The 22,887-nt window shown below is 36.7% G+C and overlaps 5 protein-coding genes across 8 annotated transcripts in view; 2 read left to right on the forward strand and 3 right to left on the reverse strand.

Annotated features, from left to right (window-relative positions):
- Positions 1-1,155: 1,155 nt before the first annotated feature.
- Positions 1,156-5,711, reverse strand: LOC129566699 (possible lysine-specific histone demethylase 1). Its single transcript, XM_055442856.1, has 6 exons — positions 4,529-5,711; positions 4,266-4,451; positions 4,045-4,181; positions 2,987-3,815; positions 2,126-2,912; positions 1,156-1,993 (listed from the first exon to the last, which is right to left on the reverse strand). Exons 1-6 carry the CDS (start codon positions 5,014-5,016, stop codon positions 1,865-1,867), a joined length of 2,556 nt encoding a protein of 851 aa, XP_055298831.1. The 5' UTR covers positions 5,017-5,711; the 3' UTR covers positions 1,156-1,864.
- LOC129566628 (glutamate receptor ionotropic, kainate glr-3) lies at positions 5,368-8,202 on the reverse strand. Its single transcript, XM_055442712.1, has 9 exons — positions 8,168-8,202; positions 7,747-8,094; positions 7,261-7,556; positions 6,973-7,196; positions 6,720-6,880; positions 6,512-6,635; positions 6,255-6,346; positions 5,897-6,167; positions 5,368-5,820 (listed from the first exon to the last, which is right to left on the reverse strand). Exons 1-9 carry the CDS (start codon positions 8,200-8,202, stop codon positions 5,368-5,370), a joined length of 2,004 nt encoding a protein of 667 aa, XP_055298687.1.
- A 487-nt stretch (positions 8,203-8,689) lies between these two features.
- LOC129566645 (malectin-A) lies at positions 8,690-11,182 on the forward strand. Its single transcript, XM_055442741.1, has one exon. It carries the CDS (start codon positions 9,262-9,264, stop codon positions 10,117-10,119), a length of 858 nt encoding a protein of 285 aa, XP_055298716.1. The 5' UTR covers positions 8,690-9,261; the 3' UTR covers positions 10,120-11,182.
- A 27-nt stretch (positions 11,183-11,209) lies between these two features.
- On the reverse strand, positions 11,210-13,279 carry LOC129566646 (uncharacterized). 3 transcript variants are annotated; one of them, XM_055442744.1, is made up of 3 exons: positions 12,698-13,279; positions 12,028-12,619; positions 11,210-11,657 (listed from the first exon to the last, which is right to left on the reverse strand). In XM_055442744.1, exons 1-3 carry the CDS (start codon positions 12,960-12,962, stop codon positions 11,597-11,599), a joined length of 918 nt encoding a protein of 305 aa, XP_055298719.1. In that variant the 5' UTR covers positions 12,963-13,279; the 3' UTR covers positions 11,210-11,596. The 3 variants fall into 3 exon arrangements, with proteins under 3 accessions (XP_055298719.1, XP_055298720.1, XP_055298718.1); XM_055442745.1 differs by having other exon boundaries at positions 12,140-13,279; XM_055442743.1 differs by having other exon boundaries at positions 12,028-13,278.
- Positions 13,280-15,847: 2,568 nt separating this feature from the next.
- Positions 15,848-22,887, forward strand: part of LOC129566635 (uncharacterized) — a 30,051-nt gene continuing 23,011 nt past the window's right edge. For both annotated transcript variants that reach the window (XM_055442722.1, XM_055442723.1), the window contains exons 1-3: positions 15,848-16,959; positions 17,788-17,962; positions 18,580-19,179. In XM_055442722.1, the coding sequence (XP_055298697.1) occupies positions 16,848-16,959; positions 17,788-17,962; positions 18,580-19,179 (887 nt within the window). In that variant the 5' untranslated portion in view covers positions 15,848-16,847. The remainder of the gene's footprint in view (positions 16,960-17,787; positions 17,963-18,579; positions 19,180-22,887) is intronic.

A 22,887-nucleotide genomic window follows, 5' to 3' on the forward strand; every position in this document is an offset into this window, starting at 1 on the left:
AGAGAGAGAGAGAGAGAGAGAGAGAGAGAGAGAGAGAGAGAGAGAGAAGGAGAGAGATTGAAACAAATAAATGTATTTTTATTTTCGCACGAAAAGTCGAGAATCAATAATTGCCTCATCAATTTTCCTACCAGTTCTTTCTTCTGGCTATTGAAATTTCGCCGAGAAAAACAAAAAAAATCATATCGAACATTCTCCAACGATTTTCCTCCGAAAAAATACTAATTTTAGAATCAATAATCACCTTGAAACATCAGATAAACACTTTAGAAGCAATTGATGATAATAATTTGTTTAATATGTTTACAAATGAGCTGCTCCAGATAAAAAACAAAATCTGGCAACAGAATAATCGCACTGATGCTGTTGAATACATACACGATGCAATATCCAAGTTGGATATTGAAGTTGGTTGGCAACCACACATATCTATCTATTTGCGGAACAATTGGAGTGATTGACGTCAATCGGTAAAATTTGTTTTCATCATACGTTGCAGACAAAACATCATTTGCTGTGCCTAATGCTGTTTTCCGCATGACCGTACTTGACATTTTGCGTCAAACGAACGCTTGAACTTGTCATTGAAACAAAATTCAACGGTTTTATCTTCGGTAAAAAATCTAATCAATTGATTAGATGTTGTTAACAACACGTCATTTCTAATGCAAACCACACTTCTGCTTCAGTTCACTGTCCTGTGACTACCACCATTGGCACTACAGAAATGAGAAGCGCTCCATATTGAACCACGCACGCCGTGTGTCACACGCTGCATAGCAAAATTAACAAAAGACATAAAAGAGAACCGAAAAATGCCGACGGAATACCATTTGTATAAATAATGCTTACAAAGTATACATGAAAAACAACAAAGAAAAAAAAAATAAACTTAATAGCTTTACCTTTTTTTAAATTCGACTTACTGAATATACAAGCGATACAACTGCTTTTATTTATACGATGATATGTATAGTTAATAATAATGGGAAAAAAATCGTTTGAACGGAATGCGCTTCACTCGCAAATTTTATACATAAAGCAAACAAACACGTCGAATTGATTATATCGTGGAATGCATTGTAAATGAACAAAATGATGACAATAAACTTCTGATTTGTTAGAAGAGATTAGATGAAAATGAAAGTCCATATGTTGTTAATCCATTTTTCATACACTTTTTGTATTTTGTTTGCTCTCATCTTTTATTTGGTTGCTATTAAGATTCTTCCGAAGAGATTCCAGAAAACTACATAAACATCTAAAAAAAAGTTCTTATGTGAATGGTAATGATTTTTGTTTGTTCAGAAAAAATGTGCATTTCTTTGAAAACACTACACAATAGACAATATAGGCATATAACCCTTGACTTCGTTTTTTTTCAAATGTGTAACATCATTATTTTGTTCTAAAAAAACACGTATATAGTTGATTCAAGAAAATTCCGGTACATGTAGACTACCTCAAACTGGTTGCTATGATGATGCTTTGCTTTGTTACAATTTTTATTAATGGTAAGTTTTCATCTTAAGGTAAATTCTTGACGATTTTCAGACGTTCATATTTCTTGTGTTTACATTGTTCAACTACTCTTTAATATGATTTGTGGTGATAACATTCTGATTCAATGTTTCGAAGATGAGTGTTTGGAAATATGCTTCGAAAAATCCAATCGGTGCAAAATATGAAAAGAAACTATTGTGCGACGAACACTATCTGAGACGGTAGTAGAAAAAAAAAATGATGAGTCCACTTTTATTGCAAAAAGTAAAAAAAAAACAGTTCTGATTTAAATGCACTTTTTCGTACGACTTTCAATTTAAATGCTAAAAATATGTGCTCCAAATATTCGGTATCAATCCATTTAACTTTTTTTAGTTGCTTGCTGATGATTATTCAGGACATCATTCGATGGCACACTCGTCGGGAGACCCAAAAAGTAATCGGCAATACGGCCAGCCTCACGTAAACCGCTCAAGAAAGCACCATGAACCTGCGATTTGGATGAAGCATTAGTAAAACCAATGAACAACGTTCGAAATTGCAATAAATTTTAAACAAAATTTCCAGAAATGCGCTACATGGGAAAGTTTTAAAAAGGTTGACATTTAAAAAAATGACTTACAGTCGCTGGGTAATTTCGAATGGTGTGTTCACCGGCGAAAAAAAGTCGTGGCATCTCATTTTGGTTGGGTTCACTTGGGCTATTTTCATCGTATGGTGAAACGGGTGCGGCAAGGAGATCATAATCACTTCCAGATGAACCGACCGAGACGAAGCTGTACGATCCACGTGCCCATGGATCGGCTCGCCATCGTGTAACGACCGTTTCTTTCGGTTGCGGTACAGCGGTCACGCCAAAAATCCCTTTGAGGACGGCAATGCATCGGCCGACAATCACATCATCCGACACAGTTTCCATAATGGCAGCGGCTTGACCAGCAACCAACGCCAACAAAACCGGTGATTGAGATATGCTCCAAAACAGGAACAACTCACCACGACTCGCTGTCGTGCTGCCAACATGGCCAAACAGATTTGTGTTTGCATCCCAGAAGATGCGATCAAAGCATAAAATCACTTTGTTTAGATTGCCAAAACCTAAACGTCGTATCGCACTTTGCTTCCAGTCGGGCAGTGGTGGGTGAAATTGGACCGTATTCTCTTGGTTTGTGGACAGTGGTGAAATGGCAAGCTTTAGAATACCAAGCGTTAAAGTGCACAACACCAAATCGGCCTTGTATGTCACAGTGGCGTTGTTTGTTTTCAGATTTTCGGCCGTCACTTCAACACCACCTTCGAAATACTTAATTTTCTTCACCGCCGTATTGACGCGAATGTCAAGGCCATCAGTCAATGCGATTGGTACACATGAGTATCCGTTCCGTACAGTCGTATGGCTTCCAATGAATCTACAAAATGACATCGACATAGATAACAGTTTTTCGTTTTTTTTTTTAAAGAAATAGAAAAAGAAAAAACTCACTCATAATCGTCATCCTGATCCCAGTGCTTGAGTGATAAGTTCTGAAGAGGTGTTGCATTAGCAAATTCCAGATTAGCGAAATGCCAATCCAGTATTTGACGATCACTGGACGATAAGTACACGTCGCTCGGTGGGTTTAGCTCCAATTCTTTGAGGTTTGATTCGAGAGTCTCTTTAGTTGCCTGCAAATTTTCCAGCTCTTTGTGAGCCAGGCTCCAATCTCGTAATGTACTGCGCACTTTGAACTCATGCTCCAAGTATGTAGTGCTATTTTCATTGGTTCGTGTGGGACGCGTTTCAACTAGTTGCTCATAGAGTTTTTTCAACTCTTGCACCGTTTCCATCTGATTCGAAATGGCTTGTTCGTTTTCGATGATTTTCTGTTGTATGGCAATGATACTGTTCAAATTATTCACTTGCTTCTCTTTCACATGTTTTTCCTGTAGTTTGATTATCCATTCGAGTGCTTGACCAAGTGAAACCGGTGTGTTTCCAGCATAGTTGAAATCAAGCTGATGCGATAGGTAGCTGGTTGACTCGAGCAGTCGATTAAATTCTCGTTCAACCATTTCATCTTTTAAGCTGCTTATTGATTTGCCATCCGGACCGTACAAACGACATGACTGCTTGATTGGTACCATTTTCATGTCGGTTTGCCGACTAATCGTTGTCAACGGATTACCATAAATGCCTGTCACCACCATTGCACCCATGTCAGCGTAGTAATTATTCTTTCGAAATGTTGCAATTCGGCCACCAACTCTATCACGAGCCTCCAAGACAATCACATCCATGCCGAATTGCTGCAGTTGCTGAGCGGCAGCCAAACCTGCGAATGAAGGACGTTAAATTATTTTTACTACGATTCTCTTTTGAATATATGAACGTTTTTGTCTTTTTTCTGGTTGAATTAACATTTTTTTCTTGATTTCGCATAAAAATAGATTTTTAGACAGGCAAAAGCCTTCTTCGGGGAAAATTCAAATATGTCAAAATTTCTTCAAAGAAAAAAAAACCATTTTTCTTCAACTATTTGCAAAGTAAAGTCAAATGTTTACCTGAAATTCCAGCGCCAATAACAATGACCTTGCCCAGTTTCTTGGTTGGAATTGGCTTTAGCCGCCTGAAAATGCCGTAATTAATGAAACCATGGCGTTCTAAAAACTCGTGAATTTTTCGCACCAAGCTGGGATCACTGCAACAAAATATTCGATCAAATATCGATATGAAAATGGTTAAATAGAAAAAAAATGCGAAAATCAACATTAACGGTTGATACCTGTCAAATGGCTTTTCCATCTTTTTCAGTGCATTTTCAAATGTAAGTTGAATTTTGGGGTCCTCAATCCACATTTGCAGTATTCGATTTCGAATATTCAGGAATACTCGTTGTGTGGCCAGGCCATTTTTGGTGATATCTGGAAAACTGGACGCTTCACCCGATGTCATTTTTTCAAATGGTAACCTATTTCAGCAGAAAATTCGATTTGAACATCATTTCCACATGAAAATGCGTATTTTGTTATGTTTATAATATCTAACCTCGATTGAAATGCGGCCCCCTCCAGTCCAGCCAAAATCTCTTTGAATTGAATCGGATCATTGTCTTTATTATCAACTGGAGTCGGGCTGGGTGATCGTTCTCGTTTTCTAGATCGTGTTTCGGCTCGATTTTCGCCGCTACCGTATTTCTTGTCGGCATTTGTATTTGCGGTCGATGAGTTCGGACTGTTTTTGTATGTGTCATTGGTGTGGTCATTGCCATTACTGCGTCCACTCCGCGATTGATCGATATTTTTGACATCATCATTTTCATTTTTATTCTTGCGAACACGCCGGCTCACGCGTCGTCCATCGCCATCGTCCAACAAAAAATTGGACGATTGTTCGTCAACGGCTACTTTATTGTCGTTTGAACTGTACGAACCCGATTTTATAGACACCGTCTTCTCAGGCACATCATCATCCTCCTCATCGCTAATCAGCACACATTCGATTTCTTTCTGAACATTTGCGGCCGGTGCGCCCATTTTATAACGTCACAAAACGTTGTTCAAACAACTTTTCAACAACTACGAACGTTCGAATGACTAAAATCACTTTTTTTCGGTTTAAGACACTAAAATTGTAAATCTATTTTAATTGTTTTGGGGTTTCGTCTTGTTTTGCATGTAAATTGTTTATATTTTCCCCGCAATTTGACAGTTGTGCCTTGATGTGTGACAGCGCCGCCATGCGACGAGTGCGTGAGACGTTTATTTTTTGTTTGTTTGTTTCGTACAATCGTATGGATGCGTTTAATGAAAATGAAAATAATTGTTTGCTATTTGAACACTGGAAGTTGTTTTTTTTTTTAGGAATATTTCTACTCTCTTTTGACACTATTGACTATAGAATTTCATTGCATCATACTTATCGTACAGAGGATTTCGTTTTGTCACAAATCTCCAGTACAAATTTTCACTAATCAATGTCAATAAGGCAACACTGTAACCGATGAGCATAGCAAATAGAACACCGTACAATTTTTTCAAGTCCATCAAGGCTTCTTGTGGTGGCTCTTCGATGCTTGCCTCAAATCTTTGTATGGAATCAGACAACCATTTGCTAACTAGGCCAGCTTCCATCACTTGACGCAGCAAACGGTCGAAACTTGGTTTCAAAGGTGAATTCTTTTCTAGCCCAATCGATATCGGCATATTTATCGCACATTCCTTCATAATGTGCAAGTACTTCCAATTTTTCGACTCGATTTGGTCGTGCTTGTGTCGCATCTCTTTCAGAAAGAACACATTTTCGTAATAGGCAAATTTTCCTTGCGATACTCGATTGATCTGAATTGGTTTGATGCGAAAAAAAATGATATGATTTCTACCCAAATAGAAAATAATAATCAAAAATATTCAGTACCGCCTCCTCCGATGTGCTGATGATTTCGATCTTTTCTCCCAGTTTTTGACCAACTTCATCCGTTGATGTTAAGAAAAACTGCCGGTTTTGCTCTCCCCAAACACCGCAGCTAATCGGACCCTTTGCCAATTCTTCCAACGTATCAATGGTTAAACGTGGAGCTGGATTCGCTAGAATGGCTGTCAAACTTGCACGATAGGCAACCACAATTAAAATGCAATAGATCCAATACCATCCCGTAAGAATCCTCACTGCCCATTTCTGAGGCAGGCTAGGATAATAAAAATGTTTGTATAGAGTGTTCTTTCTCGATTTCGTTATAATAAACTAATAGATTTAACTTGAAAGTTACATTTACCGTGGCAATGACACCACCAGCAACATTGAATATGTATAAAGAATGCAATCACTGAAGCCATGGAATATATCCCGGAATTTTTTGACACGTCTCTAAGCATTTCAATGTGGAAAAGTAATTTAAATTATATTGCACCCATTTCATTGGTTTGAATAGTATGGTTTACTTACTTTTTTGAAAATATACTTCGAGCTCAAAAACGGAGTTTCCGCCATTTCAAGTTTGATTGAATTAACAATATCAGTATTATTGTTTGCACTGTTTGGCTTGCGATTTTGTTCCGGTTCATTTCGTTGAATCCAAATATTAATGTGCTCAAATACGTAGAACACAAAGCCGACACAAAATAAGAAAAACAAAACACCAGCCCACATCTCAGAACTGTATAAAAAAATATTTATTAATCCAAATTTGCTAAAGCAATTAGCGAAAATGCATAAAAATCGAAAACTGAAGCATAGTTACCTGAACGGTAAAACTAAAGTCTGCCACGAGTTATCGGTCAATGATTCCGGTGTGAGAAATGTCAAGCATTGCGATGAATACGGAATTGATAAGTCCATAATTTTCAAGTGGTATGGAATGTAATGCAAATCACCCAATGCAATATCAGCTGCACCATTTACCTACAATGATGAAAACAAAGTGTGTAGAAAATTGGAATGAAGATTGAAGAACCAACAAAAATACAAATATTTCATGTTTTAAGAAAGGATACCATCTCTCCAAGCAATCCCGTATAACTGCCATTTTCAATTTGCATTCCCCATTGCTCAGTCGTCGCATCATCCGTTTCGTAAAATTCGACGGAAAAATTTAACGCCTTTGATATCCCATTAATGATCTCGACTTCTAAGCCGGAGTAAATGGTTTCGTTTTGATTTACAGACATGGTAAACACGCCCGGCGTATGATTTAAGACACACACAAGCATTCGTTGACCTGAATATCCGAATTCATTATCAACCAAAATCGAATCGTGCAGAATAATTCAACAGTCACTTACCTTGTAAATCTTTTGTTTTATCAATATTTAATTTTACTCCATGTCGATACCTGCCATTACGCCAAAAGTCGAGCCTCTTTGTAACGAATAATTGACGAATGGGTAGCGGATATGGAACAGTGGTTAATTCAAACGCTGTGCTATTCGATGAAGTTCGATTGCCACGAAAGCTTTGCTCGTACTGCCGAATGAAGATAACATTCACAAATCGTTTCCAAATGTAATTCATCTGATTTACAAACAAACGATAGTCATGCAGCATAATGAGCCGAACGCGTGGACTGATTGCTCTTTCACTGTAAAATATTGCAAAACTTCATTCTTTCTTTTAAAAAAAATTGTATTTTTTTCATCTTATTAAATCTGTTTTCTTTTCTTCCCAATTTTTCATGGTATTAATCATAAATTTTCGTTTTTTTTTAAATCATTTTAATCCCCTGTTTTCTAAATTTCTCCACCAGAAAAACGTTAAAAATTCCGACTCACCGATCAATATACTTCAGAAAGCGATTCATTTGTATTCCATTTGCCAAATAAATCAAATAACATCCACATCCAGCCCGATGTGCTTCCCTCATAGCCTTCATGGTTTTATTCTTTGGAGTGATCATGTCCTCATTGAATTGAACCCGAACCACAAAGTATGTGCTGTGACTCATTTCGCTGAAAAGTTTTGGTTGCAGTAGTTCACTGTAAAGTGGGTCTGTGATCAATGTGTAACAATGACCTGGATCTAGTTTGTAAAGTAGATCAGAAGTCAAAAGCTCAATACTTTCGAACATTTCCTCAGTTCGTAAGATTTTATTCAAGCTCGTCTCGTCAGCTGTGCAAATTCTATGAAAAATTACAACAATAAAATTTGTAAGAAAAAGTTGAAAAAAGAAATTATTGAAGAAAAAAAACTCACAAGAAGCCACTGAACAGAATTAGGAGCACTTTCATTTTCACGGGTTTTAACACTCTTCACTGTCCAACGGTCGAATGCTCAATGAGCCAAATCAATCGACATACGATTTAAAATACGCGTCTAATTTGCTTATATCCGAGTCAACGACTGGCTGGAGCGGCCGTTGTAAATAATTAATTTTTCAATTTAAACGTCTCATGCATAAGAGATGGTTGGAAGCGAAACTGAAGAATGTTTAAAGCTCATTGTTTTGTATACATTGTCTGAAGCCGTTGAACCTTTTTTTTCGATTTTCATTCGGAGCAAATGTTCTGTTAACAAAAGAACACAAAAACGATTTTCCAAATGCAAAGTGCAACATGTGTCTGTTTGAAAAAAAAAATATCACAAAACTCTGCATTTCACGTAATGCCATTAAACGCGCTCATCCCGCTGACGGAGGAGAAACTGTTCTGATTGAGCGATTGGATGGAATTTCTTTTTTACTTCTTCTTCTGTTTTGCCGAACCAGTGACACTTCAAAAGCCGATATATTTGACAATTTCAAATAAGAACAAGCACGCAGAAACAGAAGAGTGAAAACAAAACACATGTAGAGAAAAAAAAGCAGCAGCGAGCAAAGAAATTTGGTGAGCGATTTTGTTATCGCGTCAAGCATTAATCATATCTTAAGTCTCTGGTTAGTAGTAGACTTGAAACGGAGCAACAGTAACACCACATTATAATTCGTTGGCAGAACACAAACACATCGAGTCGAAATAAAAAGTTCTAAGGAAAAAATTTGTCGTGTGTGTGTCAGCACCGCAGTTTTATCGAATTTATTGATTACGTGGAAAGCGCAAAGTAAACTTGGATAATAAAATAAGTTTTAATGATAGAACACTTGGTTTGATCGAGTCGTTGGATGCAGTCTTGGAAAAGAGCTTCCGTGGAACCATTAATCAACACGTAACCAATAGTCGACCAACACGACCAACGGACACGTCAGGCTCAATTTGGAATCATTTTTGTGATAACAATCGGCAACGTATTTATAAAAAAAACTAGGTTTATTGTGGTTTAATTGGTCATAGCAGCGACATTATTCGGTCAACATGAGCAGGAACATGAATATCGTTTTAATTTGTGTGGAATTGATTTGTCTTGTGAAATTATCGTATGCATACGAGGTGATTTATGCTGTGAATTCGGGTGGTGGTGCTTTTACCGATTCGCACGGCACTTTCTATGACGCAGATCCACTGGAAGGAAAAACTGGAACAGCATCCGATTTCGGTAAACAATTGAGTATCGGACGAGTGCCCGAAGAAGATGAACTATTATATCAAACAGAACGATATCATGTCGATTCATTCCACTATGACATTCCCATACCCAGTGATGGTGAATATACGTTGGTGCTAAAATTTTCCGAAGTTTACTTCAACAGTGTGGATAAAAAAGTGTTTGACGTGGTTTTAAATTCGGCGCATACAATTGTCAAAAAATTGGACATATTCAAGCAGGTTGGCAAAGGTGTTGCTCACGACGAAGTCATCTATTTCACCGTATTGCGGGGAATGTTACGGTATGAACGAGGCGAATCCAGAGTACGGAATGGTCAAGCACGACTTGAATTTGTCAAAATGAATGGTTTCGATAATCCAAAGGTCAATGCAATCATTCTCTTCAAAGGACACAATCGCAAAGACTTAGACCAAATTCCACGAATACAGTCCATCGAAGAGTACTATGATCAAGGTGTAAAAGACAAAATGGATGCGTACGAACCGGATGAGGATACAATTCGAAATATTCGCGATGAAGTGCAACAAGAAGCGCCGAAGATACGTAAAACCAGCGGACCAAAGCAACAAAATCCATACGCACTCGACGACTCATCGACCATGCTGCCGATTTTCATTGCGATTGGCGCTTTTGTTCCACTCTTATTTTGCCTATGCAAAATGTGATCGAATCATCACAATTGCGCCAATCGTAATAACCATAAGCCAAGTGTTATTCATCAGCACAAAACAAAAGCCATATTTTTTGGTGATTTTACTAGCTAAATATTATATGATTATGTACGCAATTCGGAATTCTTTAACAAAGAGGAAAAAAAAACGCGCGAGTGCATTGAATTCGATTCGGAGTATGAAATAAGTATTCTAGGAAAGAATAAAAACAACAACAGCCGCACATGCAATGTTTCAAATCTTCCTGTGTTTATATTCACTCACAAATTTATTATTATTAGATAAATTTTGACGACACAAGCAAACGAGACAAAAACAAATGTGAACGAATATATATATATATATATATATATATATATGTTAATGTGGCGAGTGCTGTTTCTAATGAGTTATTGTGACCGACTGATTTCACAATTATTATTAACTTGTTCTATTTTTAGTTATATATATATGTAAAATGAGAGAAAAAAATGAACAAATTGTATTCAGTTTTTTTTTCAACAGCCTCACATCGTGTGAAAATGGAATAGAATTAATTCTACAATGATTTAACAACTATATAAGAAGAACAACACAAAAAAAAAATTTGGGTGAAGGGACAAGGGAGTTTATTTTTAATTATATATATTTCCATGCAATCTCGTGCAATCTCATTCTCTCTATTACCTTTTTTTCTTAAAATTTCACATCAGCATTTTGTTTCTCCATCGCAAAATGTGCAAATGTTTATTCCACATTGAACTTACTTTTTAACTTTGTGATCTGTATTTTTTAAAATCAATGTCGCTTATCATATAAATGCATATGTACTTAAGCGAGCGAATTGAGTGCTTCTCAGAATATGATTAAGCCCAAAAAAAAATTGTATCACGTATCTACAATCTACGCATAGACGTGTATGTGTAACTTAGTTAAATATAAAACAATTGATTTGTTGATAAAGACAATTGAATTTAAATCAATTCTTTTCCGTGTGTTGTATTGATGTAAGCGTAAGGAATCTCCATGGTCCAACTATGACAAACAAATAAAATTGCAAAATTGAAAATGAACAAAACATGTGTTGACTTTTTTTTTCTTCTTTCAAATGTATTTTATTTCGAAATCTTATCCTATGAGTAAGTACATTTATTCTTATCACCGAAAAATTCATGCTTGTTCTCTTGCTTCAATCGACATCCGGCTGGCTGCTGGTGAGTAAGTTTAAATCCAAATTCTCGAAATTACATTAAAAAAAATTCTATGCGTTATTCTTGTAATGCCCATTGCATGATATGGTGTATGCGTCAGCAATGAAAAAAATATCTGTTTCTAAAAAGAGAGTAATCTGTTTTGTTTTTCTTCTTTTTCGACAAAGTTTTTTCCCTTTTTTTCAATGTACTTTCTATAGTGGTTTTCGGTTCTTATCTTTCTTTTTCTCCTTTCTCAATAATTTTTTTCTCGTCTTTTGTCCGCTCTTTTTCTGCCAGATCTACTCCAGCTTCTGCATCGCTTGTGGTGACAAGAATGACAAAAAACTTAAAATACCGTTCCTACAACAAATAAAAACACATGAAAATATGTAAAAATGTTGCAAAATGTTGCTCAATTAAAACGGGCGATAAAAGTGTAGAAAGGGATAAAAGTGGACAAGGTAAAATAGCGCTTTTTTTTCGTTCGCAACAAGAATTAAAAAATCAGTAATGAATTTTTCATGTTCTAAATCTACGACCATTGAAAAAAACTGCATAAAACGATTGCATTTAAATCAATCTGCGAAAGATAAAGAAGAAGAAACAAAAACTGTCTACGTCTACATGAAACGTGTAGTAAAAAGCGTTAATGAAATCTTAAAATGGGTCGATACCAGAGAGAAAGAAAGAGACAGTCCAATATAACTCATTCAAAATCTCTGGCACTTACAAGGTCGGTGAACTGATGCGTCTGTTACTATTTTGGCATTGTCCATTTTGATCGAGAGCGCAATTGCGGCGATTAGCGTGTGCAAAATAGTTTTGGCGATGTTTATTATTACCGATTGCGTCGTGCGGTGGAGTAATTCGTCGATTGGCACTCGGTGTGGCGCGTATACGATTTCTCAAGTGCCAATTGGTGTTTGGTCGTTGTCGACTCAAGTCTTTGTGCGCTGGAAGTTGTTCCAAAATAATTTGAACTGGAATTTCATTGGGCTTGGTTGGGAATGGTTTTTGTGCACTTTGAACGTTGGCAATATCGGCTAGGGACAGCTTTGGTGGAAGATCTTCGGGTGCCGGTGTTGGCGTTGTCACCACGATACCACCGGATGACGGAGTTTGATTAATTAAAATTGATGCGGCTGACGCTGTGTTCTCACTGAGAATAGTCACCGATTGGGTTTTATTAATTGGATCTTTGATGAGTGGCTCTTCAATTGGTTTGTTCGTTGCACTGTCGGTTTGATTTGCCGCAGCAAGATCTTCATCATCTGGCTCAAAGTGAATTAATTCCGGCGCAGCGGTGCTTGACGATGGTTTATCTGATGCAATATCAATTAGACCGAATATAGGCTTCACCGTGAAATCGGATAAATCATAATCTTCGTAATAGTCCTCACCAAAATCACCTACACCACTGTCCACACCGCCAGCATCTAGGGCAATGATCGCAACATCTTTTATATTCAAATGAATGTTATACTTTCCACTTTGCTTTTGATCGTATGTGGTTAAACCGGTCTCTGGTTTCTGTCGTGCTGCCTGAGATGCGCCCGCTGCTGCTGATGGTGATAGCAGTGCCGATAGGAGCGATGACGATGGTGCAGATAGAGCGCAGTTGATGCATAACACAAATGTGCACATTAACAATTTAAGCCGATACATTATGCAAAGCAAAATTGACAAACGACAACGACCCCGATCGTTAACACGATGGCTGAGAACCTTTTTCTTTGCGACCAGTTTCTTTTCCAAAATACTCGTCGATTTTCTTTGCCCTTTTTAGCACAAAATTTCGCTGTTTCTCACAATCTAGTTTTGAATAAATCAAAGCCGGTTTCAAATGCGTTACTGTTTTTTTTCTCAACTCTTCAATTTCTTAACAAAAAAAATGGCTTTTGTTTGGAATTAACGCTGCGCGTGAGTTGAAAGTGGAATTTTTACGTCTGATCACTGCGAATATCCAACAACGACTGATTAGTTAAATAAACTCTGCTCCGTCTTAAGAATGTGTCCATTTCTTGATTTGTCGGTATCTTCTCCACACTTCACCGCTAAATACTTCTGTATATTTGTGGTCACATACGTTAATGTGCGTGTATTTGTTATGTTGAATGGGCCGTTCTTTGATACCTTCTTGACCATCTCTTCACATCATTTGTTTTCTATGAATGTTAACCGTTAGCTAATGACGAAACACGAAATGAAAGGTGCTACTATTAATTTGTTTACAGAAATCGCGTTTTTTCACTCCGTCGATGCTTGGAATTCGATTGGTGGAGAAGATGCTTAATAAAGAAATCTTTTTTGTTTGCATTCTTTGTTACATAAATACCAAGAGCAATGCTCCGGAGCTTGTTTGTGTATTTTTATGTTTTCATTTTAATTATGACATTGACGGTTCTAATTATAGTCATTATTTGTTTCCTATTCTTCTAATTATCGTCCAAATTGACTATTTTATAAGAGGTAATTCTTATTAATTTAGATGTCTTTTGTTTTATATTTCACATGTAAAAGATTCATGATGAATTCATAGTCATCCACCAAATTGGTCTAATCAATAATGCCATCGCTCCAGGTTAAATTAGAACATGCGTGCAAAAATTCTGATTGTAATTGTGATTATGCCAGAATTGGCATTCACAACGTATAACACATGACAATCACGTAAAATACCTAAGATATCTAAACTGACTCTCCGTTAGACAATCATAATCAAAAATCTAAATGTCCAGATGTTCTTTGAACAAAAATCCAAATGCTCATACTTTAGTTTATTGCCTTTTTCGGTGGATAAATCGAATAAAATTAGTGGATATCATGCAATGTACCGTTGTCTACCGCATTACAAGTTTGAAGAAGAAGAAACAAACCGATGATTGGAACAGAATCATTAGAAGATTGAAATGGAATCTTTAGAAAAGTATCATTCGTTTTGTTCATTTTTTCATTTCTATTTTTCTTTCACAAGACATACAAATCATTCGCCATCTCATTCTCAAATGGATTGAACGTCAAACCTTACGAATGTTTGTGTTCAAATGAAAGTTTAACATAGAGAAAAAAATTGGTGACATTGTTCGAGTATGCTTGATTCGCATGACCATTAAGAATTTATGAATGGAGAAAGAGTTCTTTCTTTCAAATAATAATGGGAAAAACCAGTGAGTCAATTCCAGTTTTTTTTTATTTTAACAAGAGTTGAACTGAACGACCAAAGAACTCATTTTCATGTTGGAAAAAGTGAAACGTTCTCATTATGTGACATTCAAAATATTGTTTTTTACTATTAATTAAATTGGCAACGTGAAGCTATGATAATTAAAGGTTGTTCTTTCGAAGAGTTTTTGTTTGACATAACTACGTGCAGAATGTGAATCAAAATTGCATACAAATTTTCATAGGTAGTTAGAAAATGCTTCGAAAGCATATGAAGAGCCATCGTCAAACTTTTTATACAACGTACATGTACAAAGACATACATATGTATCCTTTTATGAACGTACGCTTTTTGTGCAAACATTACCATTTGAACACACATCGTTTCCAAGAATTGTGCGTTACTGATAAGATAAACACCGTGCAGGTAAGAAACAGTAACAGGTCGTTCAAGTTATCCTGTATAACAAAGTGGAACCATATAAGAGTTGTTAGTTTCATCGGATGTTGTTATCACCTCTTTGTTACTCTGTCGGTCGACAGAGTGTGATGCTTCTGTTCCATTTAATGTGTGCGTTGCAATTTGTATGCAATCTTTTGCTTTTAATCCAAATATATTCTCCGCACATGCACACCGCTCCAGCAGAATTTTCATTCTCATCCAATTTACATATATGTTGGAAGTTAGAAGCATATATGCTTCTAATGAATATTAAAGCGATTCTCCAAATAAGAAACTCGTATTAAACCAGCCACTATGAATCTGGTTGCCCGAAAAGGAAGTGGTTATTTTGTTGTTTCTAAATTATTGACTGGAAAAAGATTCTATTCCGAATTAGACCTATCCTATTAGAACACAGAAAATTGTGTCTATTCCATCGCATGTAGGTGAAATTTGCATCTATTCTGCAACAAGTTTGAGTCGAGTATAAGGAATTCTTTTGTTTCAGATAACAATCAATGGAGACGTTGCCCAAAAGTCCTCTTCAAAACAACAGTGCACTGACACTCATTTCAGACACATTCGAGTATATGCTTACCATTCAAATGTACCGTGCACTAAACGAATAGTCGCTGTATAGTGAAACCGCAAGTGTATCGTTGCAATAAAAGAGGGGAAATTATACCATAAAAACATCGCATCGCTCATGGTCGTTCGTTGTTTCGTTTATGTTTTCTTTTCGATGCGAACGAGACTGACAAACATCGAAACAACCGGCGTTTTTTTTGTTGTTTTCGTATTGGAGTGGAACGATGAAGAGCGCGCGAAGCCGAATGAGAATAAGAACACAGAGAGAGAATGTGCGATGTTTTTTGGTGTAGAATGCGAGTGCGCGCAACGACAACGACGACGACGACACAATATCCATATGTATGTTCTCTACGGAGGCAGAAATAGTTCGTGTGTGCAGGAAGAGGTACGATCGCCTCGTATGTGCCGTAACACTGTCAGTTACGATTTTTCAATCGAACGAAACAGGACGGATTTAGGGAATACGACGCACATTCGGTGCTTGTGTATTGTTTAGTGCCTCTTTCTATCTGGTTCAGTTATTGCGAGCTCATCGTACATACGATAAATTGAACGATTTTTTTTTCGAAATCGCGTTGATAGACGAAAAATGGGTGATTTGTTTATTCCAATTAATGACAATTAAATTCACTCGTTTCTGAATAATTTTGCCTTATTTTCTTCAATAGTTTTTAAATTCGAACCATTTTTCTTCGTCGTCGTTCATCGTCATCATCATTAATTGCAAAGTGCTTATTTTTTACATACATTCGGTGTTTGATACAGTACAGAGTGACAATTTCGCAAAATTGCCCAACGTGAAACACAATCTGAGACATAATAGCCGTTTGGCTGGATTAAATAATATTTATAGAATTCATGCACCGAATCAAATATTCATGACATTGAAATTTTCTTCTTGCCCCGCGATTAGTGCGACAAAATTCAATTTGAATTGACAAAAAAAACTCTGGTGTGAATAAAAAAAAGAAGTCGAAAACTCTGTGATTTTCTGTGGTGCAATTTTCACAAGAGATGATATTCAGCGAATGAATTGTTGATTGAACGAAATTAGATATTTGAAATTGTGTGTGTGAGTGTGTTGGCGAGCAAAACTGAAAAATCAAAATTCGTAGATTTCTTCAAAAATATAAATTTGTAGTGGAATTATGCACAAAATTGCGAAAATGATATGTTGTTCAGTGGGTCTAGAAGAGCCAATTTGCTTGGATCGATTATCGACATCAATTTTCCATGTAAACAATATACAGTGAATCTTTGAAGTGTTTTTTTTTGTGAAGGAAGAAGAAACAGAGTGTGTGTGAACTCTATAAAAAGCATCGCGTATCAAAGGAACATCACATAATATATCAATAATGGATGTAGATAAAAGGAAACTCGGAACGTGTATCGTTCGTCAGTGTTTGTTGGTCGTTTTGATCTCGTCGTTCGGTGCTAGCGTAAAATTTGGCTTAATTTCACCAATAGGTAAATGAAACACGTCTCAATGGACTTACATATGCATGTGTTATTTATGAAACAAAAATAGAAATCAAAAAAATGTTCAAACACCAAAATAACCTATCGTTATCAATACAAAAATATGTATCAAAGGAAGGAAGATGAATGAGTATTACGAAAACGAACCGAAAATCCTTCATCGAAATACTAATATAGCAACAACAACATATAGGAATTCATCATCAGCATGCTCCAAGTGAGAATAAAAATTCCTCGGCATAAATGCCGTTGACTGGTTAGATGATGAGAGGCAAGCTAAGCGGGAGAAACGGCGGCTATGTAGGTCACCTAAATACAACGCACTACTGTATGGCATCTTGTTATGCAAGGGATACAACTTTTCATCTCGTTTGGTTCGATGCCAACGTTGAGAGACGACGCGTACAAGTACAATAAATTAACGCATCGAAAGCGATGTGTGTCTCTGGTCGCCAATTTTATAAATGAACTGGAACTTTACAATAATAATCACTTCCTGTCAAATATTTCAACATTTTCACTAGGATATTTTCGAAAGGCAAAGCAGACCATTTTTTCTAGTGCGTTGAAGTGTGTTAATTTAATTTGGAAATGTCAAACCCTTTTAAATATATTTATCATTTGGTCCCTCATCGGATCTACGAACGGCTTTCAATTTCCTCATTTGCATTGGTCAAAAATATGAAAAATTCTCGCTCTTGTAACACTCATTCATTTCCATAATGAAATTTTTCGGGGAGGATTGCGGTGTGATTGCAATCAGAATATCAAATTGAATAAATTGACACAGAAATGTTTTCCCCAAATTATTTGCAGAGGTAGTCGAGGAGTGGGGATGCCAGGACACGGAAATTCGATTGACATGCAGTAATTTAGATTCAACAATCGCCATACTTGAGGCCACATTCAAACCAAATTGCTCGTTGAGTGGACGCAATTCATCCAGTAGGAATGCAACCGATGAGAATTGTGTTCAATTCGATTTGAAAAGGTACTTCAATCCTTGATTAATTTACAACTTTTTGACTTATCACCTAATCTCTATCATACTGTTGCCAAAATCAACGAGGTCTTAATGTCTATCCACTCGAAAGGTGGAACAATGTCTGTATGTAGAGTGTTTGGTTAGAACTGCTGCCGACAAGTCGTCCATTTGGATATTTGACGAGAGGAAATGAATACGTATCTTACCCAAAATCCATTTAAAAAAAAGCATGAATGAAATATAACCACATCAAATATTCAAGCTCGCATTTCCCTCGTAGACATTCAAATTATGAGCCAATTTGTTTGCCCGGTTGACTGTGTGTGTGTGTACACTACAAGTCTACAAATGTGGCTTTTGTTCAAGCACAAACTTTACATTTTCATGCAAATTATAAATCGAACACAAAATGCCGTACTGTCATGCGATGAGAATGTTCAACTGAATCCGGTTAAATGGATGAATTTTCCATTTTCCATCGAAATGATTTGTTGGCATGAATTTCCTTTGAAACTCGTTTCTATGTCACATATTGTAATTATGGCAGACAGACAGACCTGAAAATGTATTTCTTTCTCTTCTGTTCTTTTCGTGTTTTAACAATTTAATTTTCATATCAACAGACTAACACCGAAGCCAGTCCCACGCCTCGATGAAACGGTTGCCGCACGACGACTTTTGGAAGTATTACGTCGCAGCCATAAAAAAGAGGATGATCGAACCGAACCGACGGTACAAACGGTGAAAACAGCATCATTTGATTTTGGTCTAAAGCCAAAAGATGATGTCAACGATTTAAAGCGAAAACGATTGACTTTGAGAGCCTCATTGGAATCGCTACTTGTTGAATATTTACGCGGTTTTGCCCCGAACGATGATGACGGCTTTGCTGACGATCGGTCGCGCGTTAAACGTAGTGCCGCTGCAACCGGGTTGCAAAACAATGACGATCAAAATAGAAATGAAAACAGTGACGCAGAAAATGTAAACAGTTCAAATGTGCGTGAAGACGAAAATCGTGTACGAAATAATTACAGTGATAAAAATACAAATGAATTTGATGTGGTGGCAGACGACCGAGCCAACCGAACGACGAATGCATCGAGAAGTTTTTGCCCCGAACGCAGACAACGTATCACACAACTGGATCGAAATGAACTGACAAAAGCCATTCAGAACATTTCCGAGCATGAACACAACATTCGCAGTTTGCTAAATTACAGGTATTTGAACTGGATTCCGTAATTTTTTTTTATTTTTTATTAAATTATATATGAACGATGGCTGAATTCTCAAGTTGGCCACACAATAAAAAGGCTTCTTAGTTGTGAGTGGAAACTTTTTGCGCGTACAAAATTCAGTTAAAGATGTGAATAAGAAAGAGGCAAAGAGAGAGAGCTTAAACACTCGTGAATGAGCAGGGAAACTTTGTATCGACTCGATACTATCGAATTTTTCGGTTGGCATGTGAACACATGCAATATTCACACCGTCAAACCAAATGTTTTCAGTAGAAGAAACAAATTTCGAAAGAGAAAACACTTGAGAAAATGTTCACCGGAAAGAATGTCAAGGATTGACGGGGAATATGCCACTTTCTCAACCTAAAATACTACGTTTTCTTGGCTGCCATTCTGTCAGCTGGTTTTTTTCGGCGAACATTTGCTTCGTTTTAAAAATGAATGACTGGCAACTCAACCCAAAATCGTTCACAAATTAAGAAGCACAATGTGTGATTTATTTTTGGGAGTGGCAAAATTAACTTCTGTCGAGAGAAAAAGATCAAGAGCCTGTTTACAATCAGCTTCAATCAATCAAGGATCATTGCCAAATAATAACATCGCATCTCTTTAATCATGAATGGGAATTCGTGAAAAACAACAATGAGAATCTCTCTCAATGACAGACACAGAGAACGAGACTCTCATAAACCGGTAATGTGCATTGATTTACTGAAGCAGTTAAAGTAGCTCTTGAGTTATATACCTGAGTTTGAGTTTCCATTGCATAAAACCGCATTTCGTATCCATCAACGTGATAATTAGATTTGTATCAAAAAAACGTTACAAATCTGTTTATTGTTATTGTGTTATGCCCTTTATGCGTATTTCTTTGCATCAGCAACAACGATTTTTTTTCTCTGCTTCTTCTTTTTCAGTATAATCAATTTGTACTGTTAAGCCTCTGAAAATACTTCGAACAATGGAAACCTTAATTGGAATAACTCGGCCTTAAATTCTCTTACCCAAAACGCAGCACAGCCACCTTGAACTCTTTGAACTGAACGAAAAACCAAATAGCGTAAGACAAACAATAGCGCTTAAAGGGACAATCACACCGAAGAGGAAGGAAGGAGCGAAACGAACACAGAAAAGGCATCAAACCTTATATCCACAATCACGTCGCTGTAACGACATTTGCTTTATTTATTGCAAGAGGTCTGTGTTCAATCAACAGTTCAAGCGCTACTGTTTTCTCCTTCTGCTCAACGTCTTCTTTGTCTTCAAAATCGATACACACACATACACTTACATAGAATTTTGCTACAACTTCGACCATTTTTACCATCGCCTTCAAGTTTTCGGTATAAATTACGCAAGTAAAGAAAATGCAGTTTCATATTGACGACCGATAAAAGTCGACCCTCCTGAAATTGAGAGAGAGAGAGAGAGAGAGAGAGAGAGAGAGAGAGAGAGAGAAAGGAATAAAGAATTCGAAATGGGAAAATGAAGCAAATTGGGTTTGGGTGCAAGCAGACTTAATAAACTCGACTCGTCTGGGGTGACTGTTGTCGTGATGGTCTTCAACAAATATAACAACATGAATAAAAAAACAACAGCAACAAGCATTTTTCCATGTTGTGACTTTGATAAGTCGAGTCGCATTTTTCGCCGTTTGCGTGTGAACGCCGACAAATTGCATTAAATGCAAACCCACCGACTCTTCACCACCCGAAAAAAAAGTAGCGAACTCTTGTCGATGTTCTTTTTTCGACTTGTGAAAACATGAGGAAAATGGCTGCTAATATTTTATATGCCATAAACAAAAAAGGGAGCCAATATGTTTGATGCACTTGTTTATTTATTTTTTATTAGAAAAAACACATCCATATCGAGTTACATTGCACGTGTCATTTATGCAATAAAATTATTCCTTGAATACTTGGCCCACGGGTTCCAAGGAGCCCATTCCATATTCAACATTTCCTACGATCCACTCTACGCTTTTTTTTTATAGACTGATGTTGCGATATGAAAAAATACTATACATTTTTATGTGAAAATTGCTTGCAAAAATGTGAACAAGCCCTCAAATTTTTATATAATCATCTCCGGTTCCATTTTTTCCCTCACTTTGTGCCGACCGTTTTGAAGAGCGATGATTGGCTTGGTGCAACCCCATCGAAATTCATAGCGTGTGATCTAATTGATTGTGAACGATACAGTTTTCAGCAAATTACATCTTTTCAATTTGCGCATTTCACTTGATTATTTGGCTACAAATATATCGAATCCCTCTCCTTTTAAACTCTGAAGTCAAAAATAGCAACTCTTTCTGAAAAGTTCGATAACAAAAAAAAATCGAAGACGGAAATTCATTTTTGGCTCCGACTCATATATTGGAAACAAGATCAGATATGATCGTTAAGATATGACTCAACATAAAATAATGGTTTCTTATCAAATTTTCCAATACTTTTTCTGTGATACGGCTTCGTTTGCGGCACGGAAAATTCACAACACTTTTAATGTGATTTGTTCATTTCGTAATGGGAATGGAACAGGTAACAAATAAATTAGCTTCAAAATTACTACAAAACTTCACGTAAAAAATATCAAAGTTAAAAACAAAAAGATGAGTGAAATTGAATTTTCCATTGGGAGGAAGAGTGAATGTTCTTTCCGTAGTTCATTGTAGCGCATCAATTTCCCTGTTCATGTTTTTATTCATTCGTTTAGGCGTGTTGCTTTTGTGTAAATGTGTGCGCCGAATGAAATTTTTATGCGGAATGAAAACAAGTGGAAAGGAAATATCTCGATGTTGCCGGCAAAATGTCGTTTTCTCTCAGAGAATAGGGAAACGGAAGCGAAATCAGAATCGTTGTGACAAAAACATACACGAATAAGAGGGGAGAGACAGTGCTCTTTGTGGACGATAAAATAATAAAGACATTTTTGCCAAAGCATTAAAGTGAACATTTTGAAGAAAGAATTTTTTGCGATGCGGGTTTTTTTGGAGTAAATAATATTGTGTAGTTGGTGCAGTGGCATTTTCACAATGAGATGGTATCAATTCGTTTAAATGTGTCCTTTCAGTCTGTCTTTCGTGCACGAATCCTCTCGGTGACAGCTGAAAAGAGACGAGAAACGTTGAGAAATAGCAAGAGAGATTTAGCTTGGCATATTGTTAGACTATGTCGTTTATCTTTCTCTCGACATCGCAATTGCCAATTTTTGCCTAATGTTTTGGGTAAACCAAAACTCAAAGTGGTTTTGTGATAAGAGCCTGAGCACACAAAGTACATATACACAACACACAGAGATGTAATCGTTTGCCTCCATACATGCAATATTATCACAATGAATGGCATTTCATCCCCATTTAAATGGCTATAGCCGCATGTGTAAGCAGGTGTGGAACACCAATTACTCTCATAAAAGAACCGTCAAAATGGGCTCCATTCGTTCCAGATACACATACTCATACCAGCCACTGTAAAAATTTACACTTTGAATTTTGACTTCTACACGAAGCGAGCCGATAAGTTGGCGTATAATTAAAATGTGAGTGCTTTGTTTTTATTGAATCAAACGGAAATAAATTTTATGAGTCGAACGAAGATAGAATTATTGCTTCGCACTTTGCTCCGAGCTACGGAGCATCATTAAAATTAATGCGCTTTCCACAATTAAATCGACGCACAAAGAGGT

Source organism: Sitodiplosis mosellana, unplaced genomic scaffold, assembly GCF_009176505.1.
Source record: "Sitodiplosis mosellana isolate CC-2019 unplaced genomic scaffold, AAFC_SMos_1.0 Smas_scaffold_4, whole genome shotgun sequence".
NCBI lineage: Eukaryota > Metazoa > Arthropoda > Insecta > Diptera > Cecidomyiidae > Sitodiplosis > Sitodiplosis mosellana.